Raw genomic sequence first — 22,075 nt, forward strand, 5'->3', positions numbered from 1 at the left:
TCCGTTTGATTGGTTTAGGGGAATTCATTTTGTCAGACAGGAGGAAGAATCTGTTGAGTTTTTGATTATTACCCGATAAATGTAGTCATTAGAATCATTGAATTTATTTCTTTTTTAACAACAGTAACTGTATTATAAAGTGTTTACTTAACAATTAAATGTGTATTTGAAACAGCCTAAGGTCATGAAGGTTAGTGCACAAATGAAAGTACTTCTTGATTTATCAAATGAAGACATGGTTTGGATTAACTGAAATGCTTATCAAACAACCTGTTGTATCTCACTATCTGAGTTGAATATGAACAGGGACAACTCATATATACCAGAAAATGACTGGCATCTATGGTACTGTATCCCATTATGAATCAACTCTTTCAGAAGACAAAAGATGGTGGGGGAAGATACATAAGAAAAGTTCATTTGTGCTGCTGTGCTCTTACCTTGCTCAAGTGTTTGGGTTTGTATTAAATACTTCCTCCATTGCTGAAATATTAAGATGGCAAGATTTTCATAAGCTAAATTTGATATTTTAAATGAAATTATTTTATTAAATACTGTATGAGTATTATTAATTTGAAAAAGGAAGAATTTGCTTGTATTTTACCTTTTGAAAGTCACAATGAATAAGATCTATTGAATATTAATTAAAGGGCAGAAACGATGAACAGCAAATGAACTTCCTTGGAAAATGGTTTGGTTTTCTGAGAAATAATTTTCCACTTAAATATGCTTTCACAATAGTTCAGTGCTGCTTTGCTGAAGCTTGCATATTTTCAGATTTGAAAAACAGAAAGGCTGGTCCAGAATTTGAAATATTTATTGCACGCAAATATCTCAGTGTATAGTTGTCTGTGGTTTGAGTAATAATAACATAGCACACATTTTTGGTTTATAATTTTGCCTTTCAGAACTGACTGCATAATATAAAGAAACAAGAAACTGCAAAGACACTATTGGTTTCACTTTGACAAATTCACTGAATTAAATATCAGTACCTCCACTAACCTTTCATCTTTCTGACGTGCCTCGCATAATCCTTACTGAGTTCACTGCTATAATTCCTTCATCAACGCTGAAAAGACATTCCTCTGGTGGAAGCATAGGGCTGTTCTTTTTAAAAAAACTTTAATGATATTTCAAAAGCTCTAGGATGAGTATAAATCCAGATGTGAAATCTGGGTTTATTTAAACATATGCACTTTTGTGGCACCTCACTAAACTCTACTGGGATTAGAACTAGATAAACAATATTCTTTTCCACATCAAGAGTTTTCGAGAGCCATTGTCATTGAGGATCACATTGACTTTGATTGCCTGAGGGCATGGACCCTCAATCTGCCTTAATATACAATTCAAAATACAAACAGATCAACCATGAACTTATTGAAAGGTAGAGCAGGCTTGAAGGGCCAAATAACCATGTTCTGCTCTTATTTTATATGTTGGTAATTATCATTTACCAGCCCTGGTCGAAGATGGGAATGAAAGCAGTAGAAAGATAATTTAGCACAGGGCCAGAGGTTCACAACTTCACTTTAGCGAAAAGAATTCTAGCTCATTGATCATAAATCAGTTTCTATAAGGGAGTTAAAACAGACATGAATTTTTTTTTATATAATTGTAAAGGATCTAGTCCCTGTTTTAGATGCTGCCAGGAAGAAATAACCCCATCCAATTTCAGGTCAGACATATTTAAAGCACTTTTAGCATCTGTGCTCTAACAGAAAAAAGTATTAATTCAAATTGGTTAAGAATGCAATAACCTGGCATTGGAAGAAAGAAAATGTTGATGTGGGAACTCATTTTGAATAATTCACCAAATCCAAAAAACTGCAATAGAGAGTGAGCAAAGAGTGAAGCTTTCTCGAAGCCAAAAGAGAAAATGCAGGAAAATCTCAGCAGGTCTGGCAGCATCTGTAAGGAGGAAAGGGTCAGTTAGACTCGAAACGTCAGCTCTTTTCTCTCCTTACAGATGCTGCCAGACCTGCTGAGATTTTCCAGCATTTTCTTTTTTGGTTTTAGATTCCAGCATCCGCAGTAATTTGCTTTTACCCAAGCTTTCTTGAAGCACTTGCTCTTGCAATCACATTTGGATAGGAGCTTCCAATCACAGACTTATAGCTTTGTGACAAAAGATGTACATTTTTGTTCAATATCTTGAATAAAATGGTACACATGTATGTAACAATGACACTTTATCATGGCAAATTATTTATGGAGAGCATGAGGGCCATTTATCATATTCACCTTTGCACCTTTGCCATGCAAAGATTTTTTTGGCAAAATATACTTGACAAAATATACTTTTATAGTTATAAAAATAACTATTTATAAGCAACTCTTCACACAAAAATAAGACAAAAAGTGACAAATTAAAATAAAAAAAAGACTACTTAAGAAAGGAGAACTAGGAATGGTTTAAGGAATTAATATATGCTTTGGAATGCTCACAGTTTCTGACAGGTTTGGATGAAACAGTTAGCTATGTCCCTTTTGTAAAACTTCAAGATCTGACATTTTCTCTGAACATCATAGGTTCCAATTTGTTTAAGCAGATTGCCAGGACTGAAAACTGTCAGCCAGCTCTGTAGTTTTATGACATAGGATTTCTTACGACCACTTTGGGCCGAATCTTAATGTGTTTTTTGGCTAAGTGCGAATTGTATCAAGTTTTTGGGAGGGTTTATCACCGTGAGGCCCAGTGAGAAACTCTCCTCACCGCCCAATGAATACATAAAAGATGCAGCAAGTTGTTCCTGATTTCAAGATAGGCCTCATTGGACTTCTTACATAATTCTGCCAGAAATCTTGCCCATATAATGTTCTTCCCCAAGTTTAAAGTAACGTTTCTGACTGGCCACATAGTTTATCCAAAGACTGGACAGGAAAAGCTGCAACTGTGAAAGGACTGAAGGTTTCTAAACATGCTTGTGATGGTGAATCCATGAAAATATTGAAAATAAAGGCCCCAAAACATACATTAATGTGGACCCAGAATATACTTCAATTATAAGGCAAACATAACAACAGAAATTAATTTAAGATCTCAGGTCTTATCACAACATGATCAATAGCATAAATATTTCATATCTTCAATAGTGGAATTGGCTTGATGAGTTGATGAGCAATAATGACAAGTGAACAGTGGTGAAACCCAAACTGAAGTATTGATGATTCTTGAATGTTAAATATATTAGAAAACAACAAAAAAAGGTGTAAGGTGTTTTTAATATAATTCTTGCATTCCAAACTAACACCTGTTTATTTCCATTTTGATTTCTCTGCATAGCACAAAAGTGGACATGATAATGAGTTTTTAATCTGGAGCTTTCAAGATGAGCTTCAGTAATCATACAAAGCTTCCAAATATAAAAGTTTCTGGTTTCAGTTTTACATTTAGGTCTGACAAGATTATCGGCATTTGTGATTGACTCTTAAATACTGGGATACACTAATTGGCAATACATATGCACTTGATCTTCATTGTCACATTTTTGGCACACCAAGACATTGCCTTTTTCTGTTTGATTGAAAGAGGTTTAATGAATTGGGATTGTTATCAGTCCCACACTCTCTATTCATTTTCATTCATTTTGTAGGACAGATAATCATTAGTTGCAAGCACACAATTACCTGCATTACACACTGACTGTGCTGTTCCCCACTGGTGAATTGGATCCAAGAATCAAACCTTAAATTGTTTTAACTATCGCTTAGGCTTGACCTTCACTGGACTTTTGAACAAAATATAAACTTGGAAGAGAATGATTGAATCTGCTTCCATCCTTTGTCCCCTGCATTGCATCATCTACATCCGCTGCCTTGGCAAAATCATCCCATGGTATAGGCCCAACTACTACAGATGAAACACAGCTCTCCTATTACATCCAGGGATTATCAAGTCATGAATGAAGAATGTTCTTCAACTTAAAATCAGCAGAACCAAGACCATCCCATTTCCAAACTCTACCTTCCAGCTTTAAATTCCACACCTTTCCTCAAGTAACCAAGTGATGTGCAGCTTTAATGCCGTACATGGGTCCAAGTTGAACTTCATTTCAAATGGACTGCATATTGTATTCATTATAATTGTCTACTTTAACTTCTGCAACACCAGCCTTATCAATTCTTCAGTTTCACTGAGCCCTCATTCATTTCCAATGTTTTTTAAGCCAGCCCCGAGCGCCATCTAAGGTAATTCCTTACCCAAACTCTGATGCTCACCAAAGTTTTACTCCTCTCTGATGATGAATTACTATGATATAATCTAGGATTTAAAATGCTTGCCCTAATTTAAAAGTTCTTTCCTTACCTGTGTAATTTCCTCGAGCTGTTAACAAGTTATAATACAAGCTTATTTCTACGCATAATGATGCAATACATAGTTAACATTTAAATGGTTACTTCTGGCGATTTTCAATGGGGCAGTGCTCTGCAGAATCTCCAATTTCCCAGGTAATTCCCTCTGAGTTTGCTATGTCAGATATTTCCCATCAATGATACAGAAACATCTACCTTGCCATTGGAAAGGCTAAGCCAGAATGATCTTTCTGCTACTCTGGATGCTAGAACAAAATGTTGCTTTTGTCGTGGAATAATTTCATACATCATGTTAATCTGAACCAAGGATAATGCATGCTGATTTCTTTTGTCCTAGAATCTTGAAGAATCATAACCCTTATATAAAATGTCGTAAATCATTGCATCACTGCTGCGAAAACGCAAAGAGAAAAACAGGGCTTCTTGCCTATGGTTTACCTTTCTGCACAGTCTAGTGAGCAGTTTACTCAGTCTACTAGGCCTTCTCATTCACAGAATCTCTTGCACAAGACAATGAAAAAGATGAGGAAAAATGAGAAACAAAACTCATAACCCAATCTTTGCAAGATTAAAATAGAAATATTTGCAAACTGTGGACAGATATCATATGATCAAACAACAAGTTATAACATGAACAGATGTAAAGTAGTCATATAGAACATAGAACATAGAACATAGAACAATACAGCACAGAACAGGCCCTTCGGCCCACGATGTTGTGCCGAACATTTGTTCTAGCTTAAGCACCCATCCATGTACCTATCCAATTGCCGCTTAAAAGGTCACCAAAGATTCTGACTCTTCCACTCCCACAGGCAGCGCATTCCATGCCCCCACCACTCTCTGGGTAAAGAACCCACCCCTGACATCTCCCCTATACCTTCCATCCTTCACCTTAAATTTATGTCCCCTTGTAACACTCTGTTGTACCCAGGGAAAAAGTTTCTGACTGTCTACTCTATCTATTCCTCTGATCATCTTATAAACCTCTATCAAGTCACCCCTCATCCTTCGCCGTTCCAACGAGAAAAGGCCTAGCACTCTCAACCTATCCTTGTACGACCTATTCTCCATTCCAGGCAACATCCTGGTAAATCTTCTCTGCACCCTCTCCAAAGCTTCCACATCTTTCCTAAAGTGAGGCGACCAGAACTGCACACAGTACTCCAAATGTGGCCTAACCAAAGTCCTGTACAGTTGCAACATCACCTCACGACTCTTGAATTCAATCCCTCTGCTAATGAACGCTAATACACCATAGGCCTTCTTACAAGCTCTATCCACCAGAGTGGCAACTTTCAAAGATCTATAAACATAGATCCAAAGATCCCTCTGTTCCTCCACCTCACTAAGAACCCTACCGATAACCCTGTATTCCGCATTCTTATTTGTCTTTCCAAAATGGACAACCTCACACTTGGCAGGGTTGAACTCCATCTGCCACTCCTCAGCCCAGCTCTGCATCATATCTAAGTCCCTTTGCAGCTGACAACAGCCCTCCTCGCTATCCACAACTCCACCAATCTTCGTATCATCTGCAAATTTACTGACCCACCCTTCGACTCCCTTATCCAAGTCATTAATAAAAATTACGAACAGCAGAGGACCCAGAACTAATCCCTGTGGGACTCCACTTGTAACTGGGCTCTAGGCTGAATATTTACCATCTACCACCACTCTCTGACTTCGACCGGTTAGCCAGTTTTCTATCCAATTGGCCAAATTTCCCTCTATCCCATGCCTCCTGACTTTCCGCATAAGCCTACCATGGGGAGCCTTATCAAATGCCTTACTAAAATCCATGTATACTACATCCACTGCTCTACCCTCATCCACATGCTTGGTCACCTCCTCAAAGAATTCAATCAGACTTGTAAGGCAAGACCTACCCTTCACAAATCCGTGCTGGCTGTCCCTAATCAAGCAGTGCCTTTCCAGATACTCATAAATCCTATCCCTCAGTACCCTTTCCATTACTTTACCTACCACTGAAGTAAGACTAACTGGCCTGTAATTCCCGGGGTTATCCCTATTCCCTTTTTTGAACAGGGGCACAACATTCGCCACTCTCCAGTCCCCTGGTACCACCCCCGTTGACAGTGAAGATGAAAAGATCATTGCCAACAGTACTGCAACTTCCTCTCTTGCTTCCCACATAATCCTAGGATATATCCCAACAGGCCCGGGGAACTTGTCTATCCTCAAGTTGTTCAAAATGTCCAACACATCTTCCTTCCTAACAAGTATCTCCTCTAGCTTACCAGTCCGTTTCACACTCTCCTCTTCAACAATACGGTCCCTCTCATTCGTAAATACTGAAGAAAAGTACTCATTCAAGACCTCTCCTATCTCTTCCAATAGGATTACATGGATTATGTGCAAAGAGACTGGCAACTGTTGTAGAATCCGATTTCAGAAAATGTATAATTGATTGTATTAATCATTGCCTACGAATAGGGAAATTGCTCTAATTTATGTTGGGATATATCTATAATCATTATCGTTAACTTCCAACAGTCCCTGTAAGTCTTCCCTGGCTTAATACATGGTATGGGCCTATTGTGAGTCTCATGGTAGTCATAAAATGTCAATGGAATAAAAGGAAAAAAAGTATCGTGAAGTCAAAAAGAGGCTTTTATAGACCAAGAAGAAATGAGATACATGAGGAACAAGAACAACTGTAAGTAACATTAGGCAGCTGGAAAAAGAATGTCCGAATCACTTAACAAGTTCAACTAGCAGGGCTTGGGAAAACAACAACATTGAAAAATACTTCCAGCAGCATCATGTTAAACCACTGTTTATGCTAATACCAATATATCATAACCCTTATATACTTATCATACCAGTACAAGAATATACTGCTTTGAATTTTCTACTTCACATTATTTATCAACAAAATGTACCCATAGATCTAAACTGACAATTGTTTCCATATCCATTCACTATCACCCTCTCATGTCATGGCCTCGAAGTTCATGTGTTCAACACAATTCCCAGCCTCAGGGCTAAGGTAATACAAATGTGGTTGAGTATTGACCTTACCTGCAGCAATATCCCTTTGTAAAATGTCACCTACAGGGAGTTATTTTGGTTTAATCTGTTTTGAGGTGAGTTACTTTAACAACCAGCAGACTTTGTACATCAGTAAGCTAGTGTCACTGCCACTTAATCACAAGTTAAAAATTCAAGTCCCACTCAAAGACTTGTTGGCTGTGGAAGGAGTGTTTATGACATGGTTCAACAATTGATAATCAGCTTGCTAATCCTTCCAACTATTCCCCAAAGGAGAGAATAAAAAAATGTAAAACAGCATACAAATAAACTCTAAGGAGACATAAACATATAATTCAGTAAAACGAAAGTCTCCCTGTTAATGACTATAGATATTACAACGAGTGAAAACACTCATGTTGCCTTTTTTTTGGTTTCTTTTTGAAGATTAGTTGATTATGTAACATTTCTTTTACCTGGTGAAAAATAGCTGTCTTTTTCTCAGGATCAACCTGTTTGAATTGGATTTCATCATCACTGTCTGGAGGTTCCTGTTTCACCTGCACAATGTCTGGCTGTTGTTCTGTTATTGACCTTACATAGGTACCATTGCTGTTGCTCTTGTAGCTACCACAGGGAGGCCCCTCAACCTCCTGTACCGCCTGCTGCTCACAGAGTTCTTGTTCTGTCTCCTCAGGGTGGCTTTCAGGCTGCTGAAGCTGCTCATGTGGTTTGCAAAGTGTCTGTAACAAAACAAACCGTTTTTTAAAAAGAAGTAATTTGATCAACAACATTTCATTTGTATTGCAACATAAGCAAAGGATTTTTTGATATTTTTTAAACATCCATAGATGGTAAGTGAAAATGCTATATGATGTATTTTAGGAATTTGGAATCCCAGAGCAATGCTATGTCTATCAGTCACGAGCAGGGGGAATTCATTTGGTTATGGACATCAATGGGCCCGTGAGACTTTATGACCATTCATATTAAGAACACAAAACCAGAGAATGATCACCCCATACCTAAATTTAAATTGGATAGTATGTAGTAGAGATTTTATAACAACAAAACAATTGTAATGTATTTTGCCAAAAGTGTTACATAAAGCACTCCAAAGCACTTTATAGGAGCATTCGAAAACAAAACACAAAAGTACTCAGGAAGACACTGGTGCAGGTCTTTGCCACCATCCGAATGAATGAATGAATGAATTATGAACTGACTGAAATTGGCCAGGGAGTCAGGTCTTCCAAAGGTCAATTCCACACTTCCTGGGATACTACATAAAAAAAAGTTTCTGATTCTGAGTTACTTTGGATATTTCCAAATTACTTCCATAGATAGTTACCCTTATCCTCTCTCTTTTTTTAAAAGAGATGCTCCTTAAAACCTACCTTTTTGACAAAGCTTCGGGAGGTCTGCTGCTTGTGAGTCATATTACAGGTTACTTTATAAACTCCACTGAAGTGCCCAGAGACATTTGTTTACCTTAGAACAGCATATAAACATCATTTTTTGTCAAATAATCATATTTCTAAAAATGAGTTTGAAATGTTTATGAGTTCCACAGTAAAGAAGATATGAAATTTGACCCTGTCACTTTATTTATACCATTTGATCAAATGTAAGTTATTAGACTTCCAGAAAACTCCTTTGGTTTCACACACAAAGAGTGAGGTTTACTATATAAGCCCACAACAATTTCCATTTTTCATGTACAACTGTTTCAACTCAGGAAATTAAAATGGACATAATTTACAGAGCTCTCTAAGCTACAGTAGTTTCAGAGAGAGAGTGAAGGAATGTAACTAAATGAGCCACTGAAGGACTGCATAGTCTCAGTCAAAAGCACATCAAAGAAAGTAATACCTGCCTGTCTCAGCAGGTGGGAGACATATCCTACTCTCTGGCCCAAGAACACAGAGCTTGTGAAAGTGTCATGGAGGGAGTAACTTTTTCATGTCAGTATCAATGAGTAGTTCAACACATCTTTTAAAATCCTAACCCTCCTGTAAAAATCAAACTGTAATGCAAACAAGCAGCAACTCAGAAGAGTGGTGTGCAAATCTATCGTCCATCAGTAAGAACAAGGAAGGGTGAGTGAAACAAATAATATAATTAATAATATTTAAAGCCCTGCAGAAGTCATTGAATTTATTCAGTGATTAGTTGAGCCATAAGGGACAGGTGGGTCTCTTAGTCAACGGCCAGACTGTAATGAATGACTAGTCAGCAACAATAATTTGCATTTTAAAATATATTTTAGTCAGGAAACATCCCATAATTATCCACATAATCTGTTAAATGCTGTTCCACACTAAAGAAGGGCATATCATGAAGGGTGACTAAAGCTTTAGTCAAAAGAAGGGTTTGAAGGAGGATATTGAGAAGGAGACACAGGCATCAAGTTTCCAAAGATTCAAGTTCCAATGACCTGAAGATTCAAATGATAAGGATGAAAGGAGATTGGGATACACAGCAAACCAGAATTAGAGTTTAAAATCTTGGACCACTTGGAAGGAGCATACAGAAAATGTGAAAGATTTAGACTATGAAGGCATTTGTAGAAAAGGATGAGAATGTCAGGTTTGGGATGTTGGTAAGTTCAGGTCTAATGCAGATCTGCAAGCACAAGGAAAACCAACTTGAAGGCAGGACTTTGTGCGAATTTGGATGCAGAGAATTGAACTGTGAAGTCTGGAAATAAAAAAGAAATGACAAAGGCATGGATGATGATTTCAGCATCAAAGGGGTAAGAGCAGAGGCCTAGAGGGATTATGTTTTATAGTTGGAAGTTGCTGGGATTTGTGATGGAGATGTTATAGGGATACAAGTTCAGTGCAAGATCAAACAATTCTATGAGATTGCAAACAGGGTAATTTGGTCTATGCAAGTGAGCAGAGAGTATGATGAAGTTATTAACAGGTAAAAGAGGAGAGCAGAGGTTGTAGGGGGAGTGGCAAACTGACAATGACTTTCATCTTCTCAATGTTTAACGGTAGAGAATCACTGTTTTCACCATATAGGTTTTGTATTACATTCTTGCTCCAAACAACATAATTATAGCTCTTTACTTGACAAACGAATGGAACTGAAGACAGACAAGTCATCAGGACTTAATTGGTTACATCCGAAGAGTTTACAGTAGAGTAATTGGTCAATGTATTCTAGGACGTACTGCACTGTGGTAGAGTTCTAGTAGAGTGGAAAACCACTAAGGTGAAACCCTTGTTCAAGAAGGGAGGGAGACAGAAAGCAAGGATCTACAGGCCATTTAGTCTAACATCTGTGATTGGGAAAATACTAGAGTCCATTACTAAGGAAGTATTAGTGGGACATTTAGAAAAGCTTAACACAATGAAGTGTCAAGTTGGTTTTGAGGGAAAGGAAGTAATATTTGAAAAATCTGCTAGAGCGTTTTGAGAATATAACAAGCAGAGTTGTTAAAGGGGAACTGTAGATTTCCAGAAGACATTTAATAAGGTGTCACATAAAAAGTTATCGCCCAAGACAGGAGTTCATGGTACTGAGGATAATGCATTTGCAGGGTTAACATGCAGTAGACAGAGAATTTGGATGAATGGATATTTCAGATTGGAAAGATGCAACTAATGGAATGCCACAAAGATTAGGGAAAAGTGAGTACTGCAGATGCTGGAGATCAGAGCCAAGAGAATGGTGCTGGAAAAGCACAGCAGGTCAGGCAACATCCGAGGTGCAAAAGAATCGATGTTTCAGGCAAGAGCCCTTCATCAGGTCTGAGGTTGGGAGCCAAGGGATAAATGGGAGAGGAGTGGGGCTGGAGGGAAGGTAGCTGAGAGTGTGAAAGGTGAATGGAGGTGGGGGTAATGGTGATAGGGCAGAGAGGAGGATGGAGCGGATAGATGGGAAGGAAGTTGGACAGGTCGGTCAGGTCATGAGAGTGGTGCCAAGTTGGGAGGTTGGATCTGGGATAAGGTGGGGGGGAGGAGAAATGAGGAAACTGGTGAAATCCACATTGATGCCATGGGGTTGGAGGGTCCCAAGGCAGAAGATGAGGCATTCTTGCTCCACGCATCGGGAGGTTAGGGTTTGGCAATGGAGGAGGCCCAGCACCTGCATGTCCTTAGTGGAGTGGGAGGGGGAGTTGAAGTGTTCGGCCATGGGGCGGTGGGGTTGGTTAGTGCAGGGGTGTCCTGGAGATGTTCTCTGAAGCATTCTGCAATTAGGCATCCTGTCTCCCCACTGTAGAGGAGACCGCATCGGGAGCAATGGATACAGCAAATGACATAAAGGTGAGGACCAGGGGCGTTCTGTTCTTGGAGGGGTAGGGTGCGAGGGCAGAGGTGGGGGAAGTGGATGAGATACACTGAAGGGCATCATTGCCCACGTGGGAGCAGTAATCGCTTTCTTTGAATAAGCCATCTGGTGTGTTCTGTTGTGGAACTGGTCCTCCTGGGAGCAGAATAACGGAGGCAGAGGAATTGGGAATAAGGGATAGGGTTTTTACAGGAGGCAGGGTGGGAGGAGGTGTAGTCCAGGTAGCTGTGGGAGTCCGTGGGTTTGTAGAAGTTGTCTGTGGGAGCACAAGGAGGTTGAACAGTTCATCAACTTCACCAACACATTCCATCCTGACCTTAAGTTCATCTGGATAATCTCGGACACCTCCCTCCCCTTTCTGGAACTTTCCATCTCCACCAACAGTGACTGACTCAACACAGACATCTTCTAGAAACCCACCGACTCCCACAGCTACATGGACTACACCTCCTCCCACCCTGCCTCCTGAAAAAATTCCATCCCTTATTCTCAATTCCTCTACCTCCGCCTTATCTGTTCCCAGGAGGACCAGTTCCACCACAGAACACACCAGATGGTCTCCTTCTTCAAAGACCGTGATTTCCCCTCCCACATGGTCAATGATGCCCTCTAGCGCATCTCATCCACTTCCCACACCTCCGTCTTTGCACTCCACCCCTCCAACCATAACTAGGACAGATACCCCTGGTCCTCACATTCCACCCCACCAACCTCTGTATACATTACATCATCCTCTACCATTACTGCCACCTACAAATGGACCCCACACTAGAGATATATTTCTCTCCCCACCCCATCTGCTTTCCATAAAGACCATTCCCTCTATGACTCTCTTGTCAGGTCCATGCACACACCGCCTCCCACCCAAATCATCCCACCCTCCCCTCCCGGCACCTTCACCTGCTACCACAGGAATTGCAAAATCTGTGCCTACACTTCCTCCCTCACCTCTGTCCTAAGCCCCAAAGGAGCCTTCCAATCCATCAGAGTTTTACCTGTACTTCCATACATGTCATTTCCTGTATCCATTGCTCCCGATACGGTATCCTCTACATTGGGGAAACAGGACGCCTAATTGCAGAACGCTTCACAGAACACATCCGGGACACCCGCACCAACCAACGCCACTGTCTTGGGCCTCCACAATTGCCAAACCCTAACCATCCGCCGCCTGGAGCAAGAACGCCTCATCTTCCACCTCGGGACCCTCCAATCTCAGGGCATCAATGTGGATTTCACCAGTTTCCTCATTTCCCCTCTCCTCACCTTATCTTAGATCCAGCCTTCCAACTCGGCACTGTCCTCATGACCTGTCCTACCTGCCCATTTTTCTTCACACCTATCCTCTCCACATTCCTCTCTGACCTAACGCCTTTACCCCCACCTCCATCTACCTATAGCACTCTCAGCTACCTTGCCCCCAGCCCCATCCCCTCCTATTTATCTCTCTACCCCCTCAGCTCACAAGCCTCATTACTGACCTATCACCATTACCCCCACCTCCATTCCCCTTTCACACTCTCAGCTACCTTCCCTCCAGCCCCACTTGCCAAAACGTCGATCCTCCTGCTCCTTGAATGCTGCCTGGCTTGCTGTGCTTTTCCAGCAATGCACACTTGCCAAAAAGATTAGTCCTAGGGCCTGAAAAATTTACGATCTATATTAATGAGTTGGAGGAGGGGCCAGGCTGTAACGTACCCAGGTTTGTTGATGATACAAAAATAGATGAGGACAGAAGGAATCCACAATGGGATACAGATAGGTTGAATGTGTGGGTAAAAAAGCTTGGCAGATGGAATGCAATATTAGAAAATATGAGTGACTTTGGTAAGAAGAATCAAAAGGCACACTATTATTAAATGTTAAAAATCACACAACACCAGGTTATAGGCCAACAGGTTTAATTGAAAGCTCTAGCTTTCAGAGTGCTACACCACAGCAACCTGATGACGGAGCAGTGCTTCAGAAGCTAGTGCTTCCAAATATAACCTGGTGTTGTGTGATTTTTAACTTTGTACACCCTAGTCCAACACTGGTATCTCCAGATCATTATTATTAAATGGTGAGAGACTCCAAAACAGTGCAGCACAGAGGGGTTTGGGTGTTCTTGTGTAGAAAAAAACATAAAATTAGCATATAATTGAGAAGTCAAATCAAGTTTAATTAGTGATATCTTGTTAGAACTGTGCAGGATGTTGCTGATATGACACTGGAGTACTGAGTACAGATTTGGAACTGGATTGAAGGAAGGTATATTGGAGGCAGTTCAAAAGAGACTCTCTAGGTTGGCTCTTGGGATGAAGCTATTGACTTATCAAGAATAGTTAAACATTTATTTATTCATGAGAATTCTGAATAATGAGGGATGGTCTTGCTGAAACATACAGGATTCTGAGGGGTCTTGACAGAGTAGATGCAACTAGGGACATGGTTACAGAATAAGGAGATACTTATTTACCATGGAGATGTGAAGGAATTTCTTCTCTTGGAGGGTAGTGAATGTCTGGAATTATCTACCCAAAAGAGTTGTGCATGCTAGATTGCTGAAAATATTTAGGGGAGATAGATGTTTGAAAAATCAAACAGTTGAGGGCAATAGGAGTGGCCATGAAAGTATAATTGTGACTTTGGCTAGATCAGGTATGATCTTTTGCAGTGGCAGGGCAGGCTTGAGGAGCTGAGCAGCCTACTCCTGTTCTTATTTCTATACCATTATGTTTGTTGCTGTGACCTGACCCAATATTGACATTTTAGAGAAAGAGTTTGTCACTTATCCATACACCCTAAACCTCATTGTATACGATAATAAACAACTGAGGGAGATTCACAGCAGTCAAAATTGTCTACAACAAATTAAATGTAATTCTGATGAGAGGACATTGAAAAAACATTGGCTGAAATTTAATTGTCATGGTTGGTGGGCCCATCCATTGACTGGAGAGCAGGTTGAAACCCATCATAGCCAACATTGGCAGCGCCAATGCTGTTGAAGACCAAGTGGGTAAGGTGCTGATAGTTGTCAAGATTACAGAGACTTGCACTGTAATCCAGGAACTGTCAGTACTTCAGTAGGTCAGAAGGAAAAGATTGGTGGAGCCTCAGATCACAAATAGTATGTGCTCACCAGGGTGATTCAGTCAGTCTCCAACAAGTGGAGGAATTGTCATTGAGTCATCCAGTCATACAACATGGAAACAGACCCTTTAATCCAACTAGTCCATGTCGACCATGTTCCCAAACTAAACCAGTCTCACCTGTCTGTGTTAGGCCCATATCCCTCCAAATCTTCCCTATTCATGTAATTCTCCAAATATCTTTTAATTGGGGGTTGTAACTGTACCTGCATCTACCACTTCTTCTGGCTGTTCAATCCACACATTTTTCTCTGCGTAAAAAAACATTGCCCCCATGTCCTTTTTAAAACCTTTTCCTCTCACCTTAAAAACATGCCCCCTAGTTTGGGACTCACCTACCCTTGGGAGAAGATCCTTTTTATTCACCTTATCTTTAGCCCTCGTGATCGTCTTTTCATAAGGGTAGACTTTGCTGCAGGTGGGTTTCTTCATTGGTCACAGTGTGAACAAACAAGAGAGACCACCCTGCCAGGCCTAACTTTAAGTTAGTGAGTACTCCAGATGCTGGAGAAGTCAGTCAATAAAGTGTGGCATTGGAAAAAGCACAGCAGGTCAGGAAGCATCTGAGAAGCAAGAAAGTCGATGTTTTCATCTTAACCATTCAACAGGAACCTTGAGCCAGACCACAAGCAAAACCTTCCCCTCCCTTCTGCTTCAGAATGAGTTGAGGCTCTTAAGTAGGCATTAAGAGGTAGTTTAAGAACCTCCATCCTCCATTGTTGGACTGAAATAGGAGCAATTGGGAAGGTGATGTGTGCCACTCCATTATTTGACCAACTTCTGCCTCCCAATGACTCCCACGTTGTAGATGTGGCATTAAATTATAACCATTAACTTTTAGAAGTTTGTAAACTGTTTTTCCTTCTCAATGCTGACAGACTGGCTGAGCATTTTTAATGCTTGAGTAAAGAAGGATATGTTCAGTGGTTTTCCATATTTGTGCATCTTTTAAATGTCAATTCCTACTCATTGTTGATAAAAGAAAAGCACTGACCTTGGTCAATTGTACCTGCTGCTGGTATTGCTTCTGCTTTTCCAGGAACTGTTGGTGTTGCTGCTGAACTAGCAACTGTGCCAGAGCCTGTGTGTTTTGTGGGAGTGGTGCAGAATGTGTCCGATTAAGTGGTCTGTGGCGTGGCAACTTGTTTGACGCCCTGGGAGTTGGTGATAACGTCTCCCCCACTATTGCCAGTGGAGAATGAGCATGAAGAGGAGCCACACCTAAAATATAATACAATGATTTTGTTAACAGTTTCCGGAGTATGATATTTTACAATGTCATATTCTTCCATATTGGGGAATAATTTCCACATTGGTAATCCATGAGAACTGAATTTGATTCAAAGTTTAAAACGCATCATTTATGTATAAATCATCTCAATTCACAACAGGCAATGGAAATATTTTCATAACCAAATTTCCCGAGGATTTGCCAATTCCCCAGATCCGAAGGTCAAGACAAAACAGATTGTGAAGACTCACACTTCAGTTTATTCCTCTTGGTAAATAGCTTTGAGCTTCTCAGTGCATCCAAGTCGTGCACATCCAGGACTGAATAAACATGAGATGCTTTGACCAAATCCATTACAGACACATGGAACTCCAAAGATCACTCTGATGTCTGGCTCCTGCAGGTCATGGGTTCAATTCCTGCACTAACTGGGGTTACCATGAAGGACTCTCCTTCTCAACCTCTCCGCTCGCCTGAGGCGTGGTAACCCTCAGGTTAAATCACTATACAGGTCATTAATAACACGAAGAGGGGGAGGGGTGTCTCAACTCCCGATGAATCCCTTCTCCTCCATTCTACACGTTCTGCCAGCATTGCACCAGGCTTCTGAAGAAGGCTATCTGACTGACCACATAGCTGTCTTTTGCAGTAATTGTCCCTACTGTCATACCAATAAACCTGCTGAGGCTCCAATGACCTGTAATATTGCAGTCCCTTGGATCCTTAAAGACATAAACTTCCTGTTAATTGCTTACTTTGGGAAAATAAAACCATCATTCCCATGAGTTGGCATCCACCACTAATAAATTGTGACCCCTACATCATGATGGAGTTGTGATCCAATGTCACCCCACGGGATTTTTTATGAACACATCCTTTTGCAACTTTGGAACTGTAAAATAAATGGCCTCTCTCTCTCCTTAAATCTTCTTACAAAAATGAATACACTGTAATTGTATACTCTCAAGAACACAATTAGTTTTATTAGATATGATTGACTTTAACAAATCCACTCTAGCTTTCGGTCCTACGCTACGTTTTTGCAAATGACAAACCATTTTGTTTCAGAGTCATATCTCCATCAGATTCTTCACAACTATAATAAGGCTGACTGGTCTATCATTGCTGAAAACAAAAACGCTGGAGATCACAGTGGGTCAGGTGGCATTCATGGAGTCAGAGCAAGTTAATGTTTTGAGTCTGCATGACTCTTCATGAGAGCTGATGTGAAGTTTGGAGAGGGCAGCATTTACACTGTAGTTAGTGGGAGGAAGGTAGAGTGTAGAGTGCTGCGTGAGAAAGGATGCTGATAGCTCAGATTAGGTGATTGGAATGTGAGAAGGGCAGAACAATGGTGTGTCTAACTGCCAAACTGGAAAGAACAGACAGTCCCGCTTGGGTGGGGGGAGGGGAGAGAGGACATGGTGACAGTGAATGTAACAAGCAAAGCTTAAAGAATGGGAAGGAGTGGGTTCATAATTTGAAGTTAATATTGAGCCCAGGGGGCTGTAAAGTGCCTGGTTTGAAGGTGGGATGTTGCTCCTTCAGATTTTGCTGTGATTCAGTGAAAAACTGCAGCATGCTAAGGACAGACAAGTGGGCTCGCGAGCAGGACCAGTATTAAAATGACTGGCCACAAGAAGGTCAGGGTCAAGCTTGCACACAGAGTAGGAGTGTTCTGCAAGGTGTTCACCAGTCTACGTTTGGTTTCTCCAATGAAGAGTAGGCCACGCTAGGTGCAGCAAATACAATACACAAGATTGAAGGAGGTACAGGTGAAATGCTGCTCCACCAGGAAAGACTGTTTAGGTCCTTGGACAGTGAGCAGGGATGAGATGAAGGGGCAGGTGTTGCACCTTACATGAGAAGGTGCCATGGTGAGGTGGGGTGGTGTTGGTGGTCATGGAATGTTCTAGGATGTCCCGGAGGGAACAATCCCTGAAAACTGCAGACAGGGGAGTGAGGGGAAGATGCATTGAATGGTGGCATTCTGCTGGAGTTGTCTGAAATGGTGGAGGATGGCTTTTTGACTGCGGAGGCTGGTAGGATGAAAAGTGAGAACCAAGGGAAACTGATCACGCTGCTGTGAGTGATGGGAAGGGGCAAGGGTAGAAGCATGGGTGATAGATTGGATGTGATTGAGAGCCCTGTCAACCACAGTGTGTAGGAGGCTACAGTTATGGAAGAGGAAAACCATATCAGCAAACGGACACAAAGTAGACAAAGAAACTGGGAGAATGGGATGGAATCCTTGCAGGACGTTTAGTGAAGGTAGCTATGGGAGTCAGTGGCTTTGTGGTAGGTGGCAGTGGACAATTTATTCCCCAAAATGTAGACAGAGAGATCAAGGAAAGGAAGAGAAGAGTCAGAAATGGACGACGTGAAAGTTATAGAGGGATGGAAATTGGAGGCAAAATGAACAAAGGTTTCAAGGTCCAGGAGGGAGCATGAAGTGAGACCAAAACAGTTGTTGATGTACTGAACAAAGAGTTGTGGGAGAGCGCCAGTGTCAGACTGGAGCAAGGATTGTTTCACATAGCTCATAAAGAGGCAGGCATAACTGGGGCCGGTGCAGATGCCCATAGTCACTCCTTTGATTTGAATGAAAGGAGAAATTGTTCAGTGAGAGAACAAGTTCAGCTAAGTGGAGAAAAGTGGTGGTGGATGGGGATTGTTCAAGTCTCTGGTCAAGGATTGTTCCCTCCGGGACATCCTAGAACATTCCATGACCACCAACACGACTCCACCTCACCACAGCACCTTCTCATGTAAGGTGCAACACCTGCCCCTTCATCTTGTCTCTGCTCACCATCCAAGTCTTTCCTTGACCAGACGAGCTCTCAGGTCATCTGGTGGGGAAGGGAGGTATAGAGGAATTGGCCATCCATAGTGAACAGGGGACAGTTGGGGCCAGAGAACTGGAAATTGTCAATATGGCAGAGAGCATTTGCAATAATTTGCTCCTACCATCTCTGTCATTTCCAAGTTTATCACTATCCTCTTCACAGAACTATGGTTTAATATTTGAAATCCTCCAATCCCACAGCTCCACACTCAGTCCAAGGAGGATTGAAATATCATGGACAGGATCTCAAATACATCCAACCCTACTGAAGTCAGTAGCAAATGATGAGTCATACTCAGACATGCTGATTTTTCTACTCCTTTCTAACTAGTTTATTTAATCCCATTTCTCCACTGCCTCTTCTTTTAACTGTAACACAGATATCTTCATCTTTAGTGAATACTGATATAATGTACTCATTTAATACCTCACTTTTGTAGCTATGCACATATAATGTAAAGTCAATTTCAACTTAATGTAAAATATTTATTACCTGTGATCTTTATAAATTATTACACAAGGGATGAATGTGTAAGCAGGCTACACCAGTATTTAACATCCATCCCTAACTGTCCTGAAGAAGGTGGTCATAAGCTGTCTTCTTGAACTAAATCAGTCCTTAAGCTGTATGGACACTCACACTGCTCAAAGGAAGGGAGTCCCAGCAGTTTCATCCAGTGATTGTGAAGGAACAGTGAGATAATCCCAAGTCAGGATGTGGTGTGGAGGGGAACCTACAGGTGGCAGTAATCCCATGTATTTGCTACCTTTAACCTTTTAGGTGGCAGTGGTCATTAGTTTGGAAGGGTCTAGATTAGAATGTTGCTGAGGCAGGCAGCATCCGAGGAGCAGGAAAATCGACGTTTCAGGCAAAAGCCCTTCATCAGGAAGGTTTGGAAGGTGCTATTGAACAATTCTTAGCAGGTTGTTGCAGTGCATGTTAAAGACTGCACAGTGCTGCAGCTTTATATTAGGAATGGATGAAGAGTATGTTGAAAGTGGTAGGTGAGGTGCCTCAACTAGGCTGCTTTGTCCTGGATGGTATCAAGTCTCTTCAGTGTTGTTGGAACTATATCCATCCATGCAAGTGAAGAATATTCCAGCAAACACCTGACTTATGCCTTGCAGATGGTGGACAGGCTTTGAAAAGTCAGAAGATGAGTTACTCACCTGAGAATACCCAGACTCTGATGGCCACATTATTTGGATTACTGGTCCAGTTCAGTTTCCGGTCATGGTAATTCTCAAGAGATTGATAGTGGGGAATGCAGCAATTGCATTACTATTGAATCTCGATGGTCATTAATTGAATTCTCTCTTGTTGAAGACTGTCATTACTTATAATTTGTGTGGTGCAAATGACCCCACTGGAAAATGTGGAGCTGAGGGAGGCCATCTAAATATCATAAAATTCTCATGCATATCTTGAATGTTTATCCTCCCCTACGTTTCCTGGAAATTTGGCTTCTGGATTCCAGGTTCAGGAGCATCTCATGGAAACACAGGAAAATGGGCTACTCAATACTCCACAAGTCAGAAAGAAAATAATTTCTCTGACTGAATTCTTCGGGATCCTGCATTATTCTTGTTGAGGTATACATTGGCTCAAGATCTATATGATACCAACAGATCCCTGTTATGGTGTACTAGCCTCCACAATTACACTGATGATACCAGTATACAGTAATTATTCATTTAGGATGAAGTTGCTTCATCACATGGATTACTGATAGTGATGTTTGATGACCCTATCCTCACAGAAGCCATGTCATGCAGCCTGGACCCAGTTTATTGAGACACCAGCTATGTCTCAAGTCAATGGTCTTCCAGTAAAGTTACAGCAGGAGCTGTAATGGAACAGTAGAAGAATATTATTCAATCACTACTTTAGCTTCATCCTATTGCTTGTTGATAAACTTTAGATAAAACAGCTTAAGGAATGAAACTGGACAGACTACCCAGCAATGACTCAAACATTGGAGACAGCAACAGCAAACACAGCCTGTCAACTCTGCAAAGTTCTCCTTACTACCACCTAGGGACTTGGGAGTATTGTGCCACAGAACAATCAAAAGCCTGGCATAGTCAGACATCCAGTGTCTTAACTTACAATGTCTCAGATACCACCATCACCATTCCTGGATCTGTTTTGTTTCACCAGCAGAGGTGACAACACAGTGGTGTACAGTCAGAATGATTACAATACTAGTGTTCAATATTGATGCTAGACCCACTGTGGTTTCATGGCATCAGGTCAAATATGGGCAAGGAAACTTCCTGCTGACTATGACATATTGTACTCTCCCTCAGCTGATGAATCAGTACTCCTCCATGTCAAACACCAGAGGAAGCATGGAAAGATGGCATGGCTTAGAATAGACTCTAGGTGGGAGATTTCAATGTTAATCACTAGGAATGGCTCAGTAGCATCACCATTGACTGAGCTGGTTAAGTCCTAAGGGACATAGCTGCGAGATTGTACGAGAGTTCACGAGGGCACCAGAAAAATCTACTTGAACTGGTTGTAGCTTGGTACCTGTAATAAATGCTTCCATTTCATTATTGATAGGACTCTTTGTGGAGCTGAAATCCCATTTTCATATTGAGCATATTCTCCATCATGTTGTGTGGCATGTAAATGGGATGGGTTTTGAGCAGATCGAGCAACTCAAAACTAAGCATTCATGAGACACTGTGGACCAGCAAGACAGCATAAGTATATTCGTCTGCAATCTGTAACATCATGGCCCAGCATGTTTCCCACGTTACCATTTCCATTAAGCTAGGAGATCAGCCCTGGTTCAATGAGGAAAAGCAGTGGGTTTGCCAGGAACAGCACCAATTGTACCTAAAAATGAGCTGTCAACCTAAAGCTATAACATGCATGCTACTTACAAAACAACAGCAGAAACAGCATGTGATAAACAGGATTAAGAATCATATCTAAGCTCTGTAATCCTCTTGTACACAGTCATGAATGGCATTGGACAATTGAGCATCTAGCAGATCAGGAGCTCTCACAACTATCAGCAACTCCAACAACGAGGGAACCCAGCACATCAGTGCAAAAGACAAAATTAAAGAATTTGCAACCATGTTCAGCTGGAAGTGCTGATTGGATGATCCATCTCAGCTTCCTCCAAAGGTCCACAGTGTCACAAATCTCAATCTTCAGTCAACTCAATTCCATCCATGGAAATTCAACAAAACAAAAATTTATCACCACATGTACTTTTATATGAAAAACAC

At 41.1% G+C, this 22,075-nt stretch overlaps 1 protein-coding gene across 8 annotated transcripts in view; it reads right to left on the bottom strand.

Annotated features, from left to right (window-relative positions):
- LOC122549771 (histone deacetylase 9-like) overlaps positions 1-22,075 on the bottom strand; it is a 796,606-nt gene that overhangs the window by 263,389 nt on the left and 511,142 nt on the right. For all 8 annotated transcript variants that reach the window (XM_087987095.1, XM_087987091.1, XM_043689766.2 and 5 more), the window contains 2 exons: positions 15,745-15,971; positions 7,791-8,057 (listed from right to left, as the gene is read on the bottom strand). In XM_087987095.1, the coding sequence (XP_087843221.1) occupies positions 7,791-8,057; positions 15,745-15,971 (494 nt within the window). The remainder of the gene's footprint in view (positions 1-7,790; positions 8,058-15,744; positions 15,972-22,075) is intronic.

Source organism: Chiloscyllium plagiosum, unplaced genomic scaffold (genome assembly GCF_037043375.1).
Source record: "Chiloscyllium plagiosum isolate Xiang-an unplaced genomic scaffold, Cpla_swu_hap1 HiC_scaffold_5, whole genome shotgun sequence".
NCBI classification, from domain to species: Eukaryota; Metazoa; Chordata; class Chondrichthyes; order Orectolobiformes; family Hemiscylliidae; genus Chiloscyllium; species Chiloscyllium plagiosum.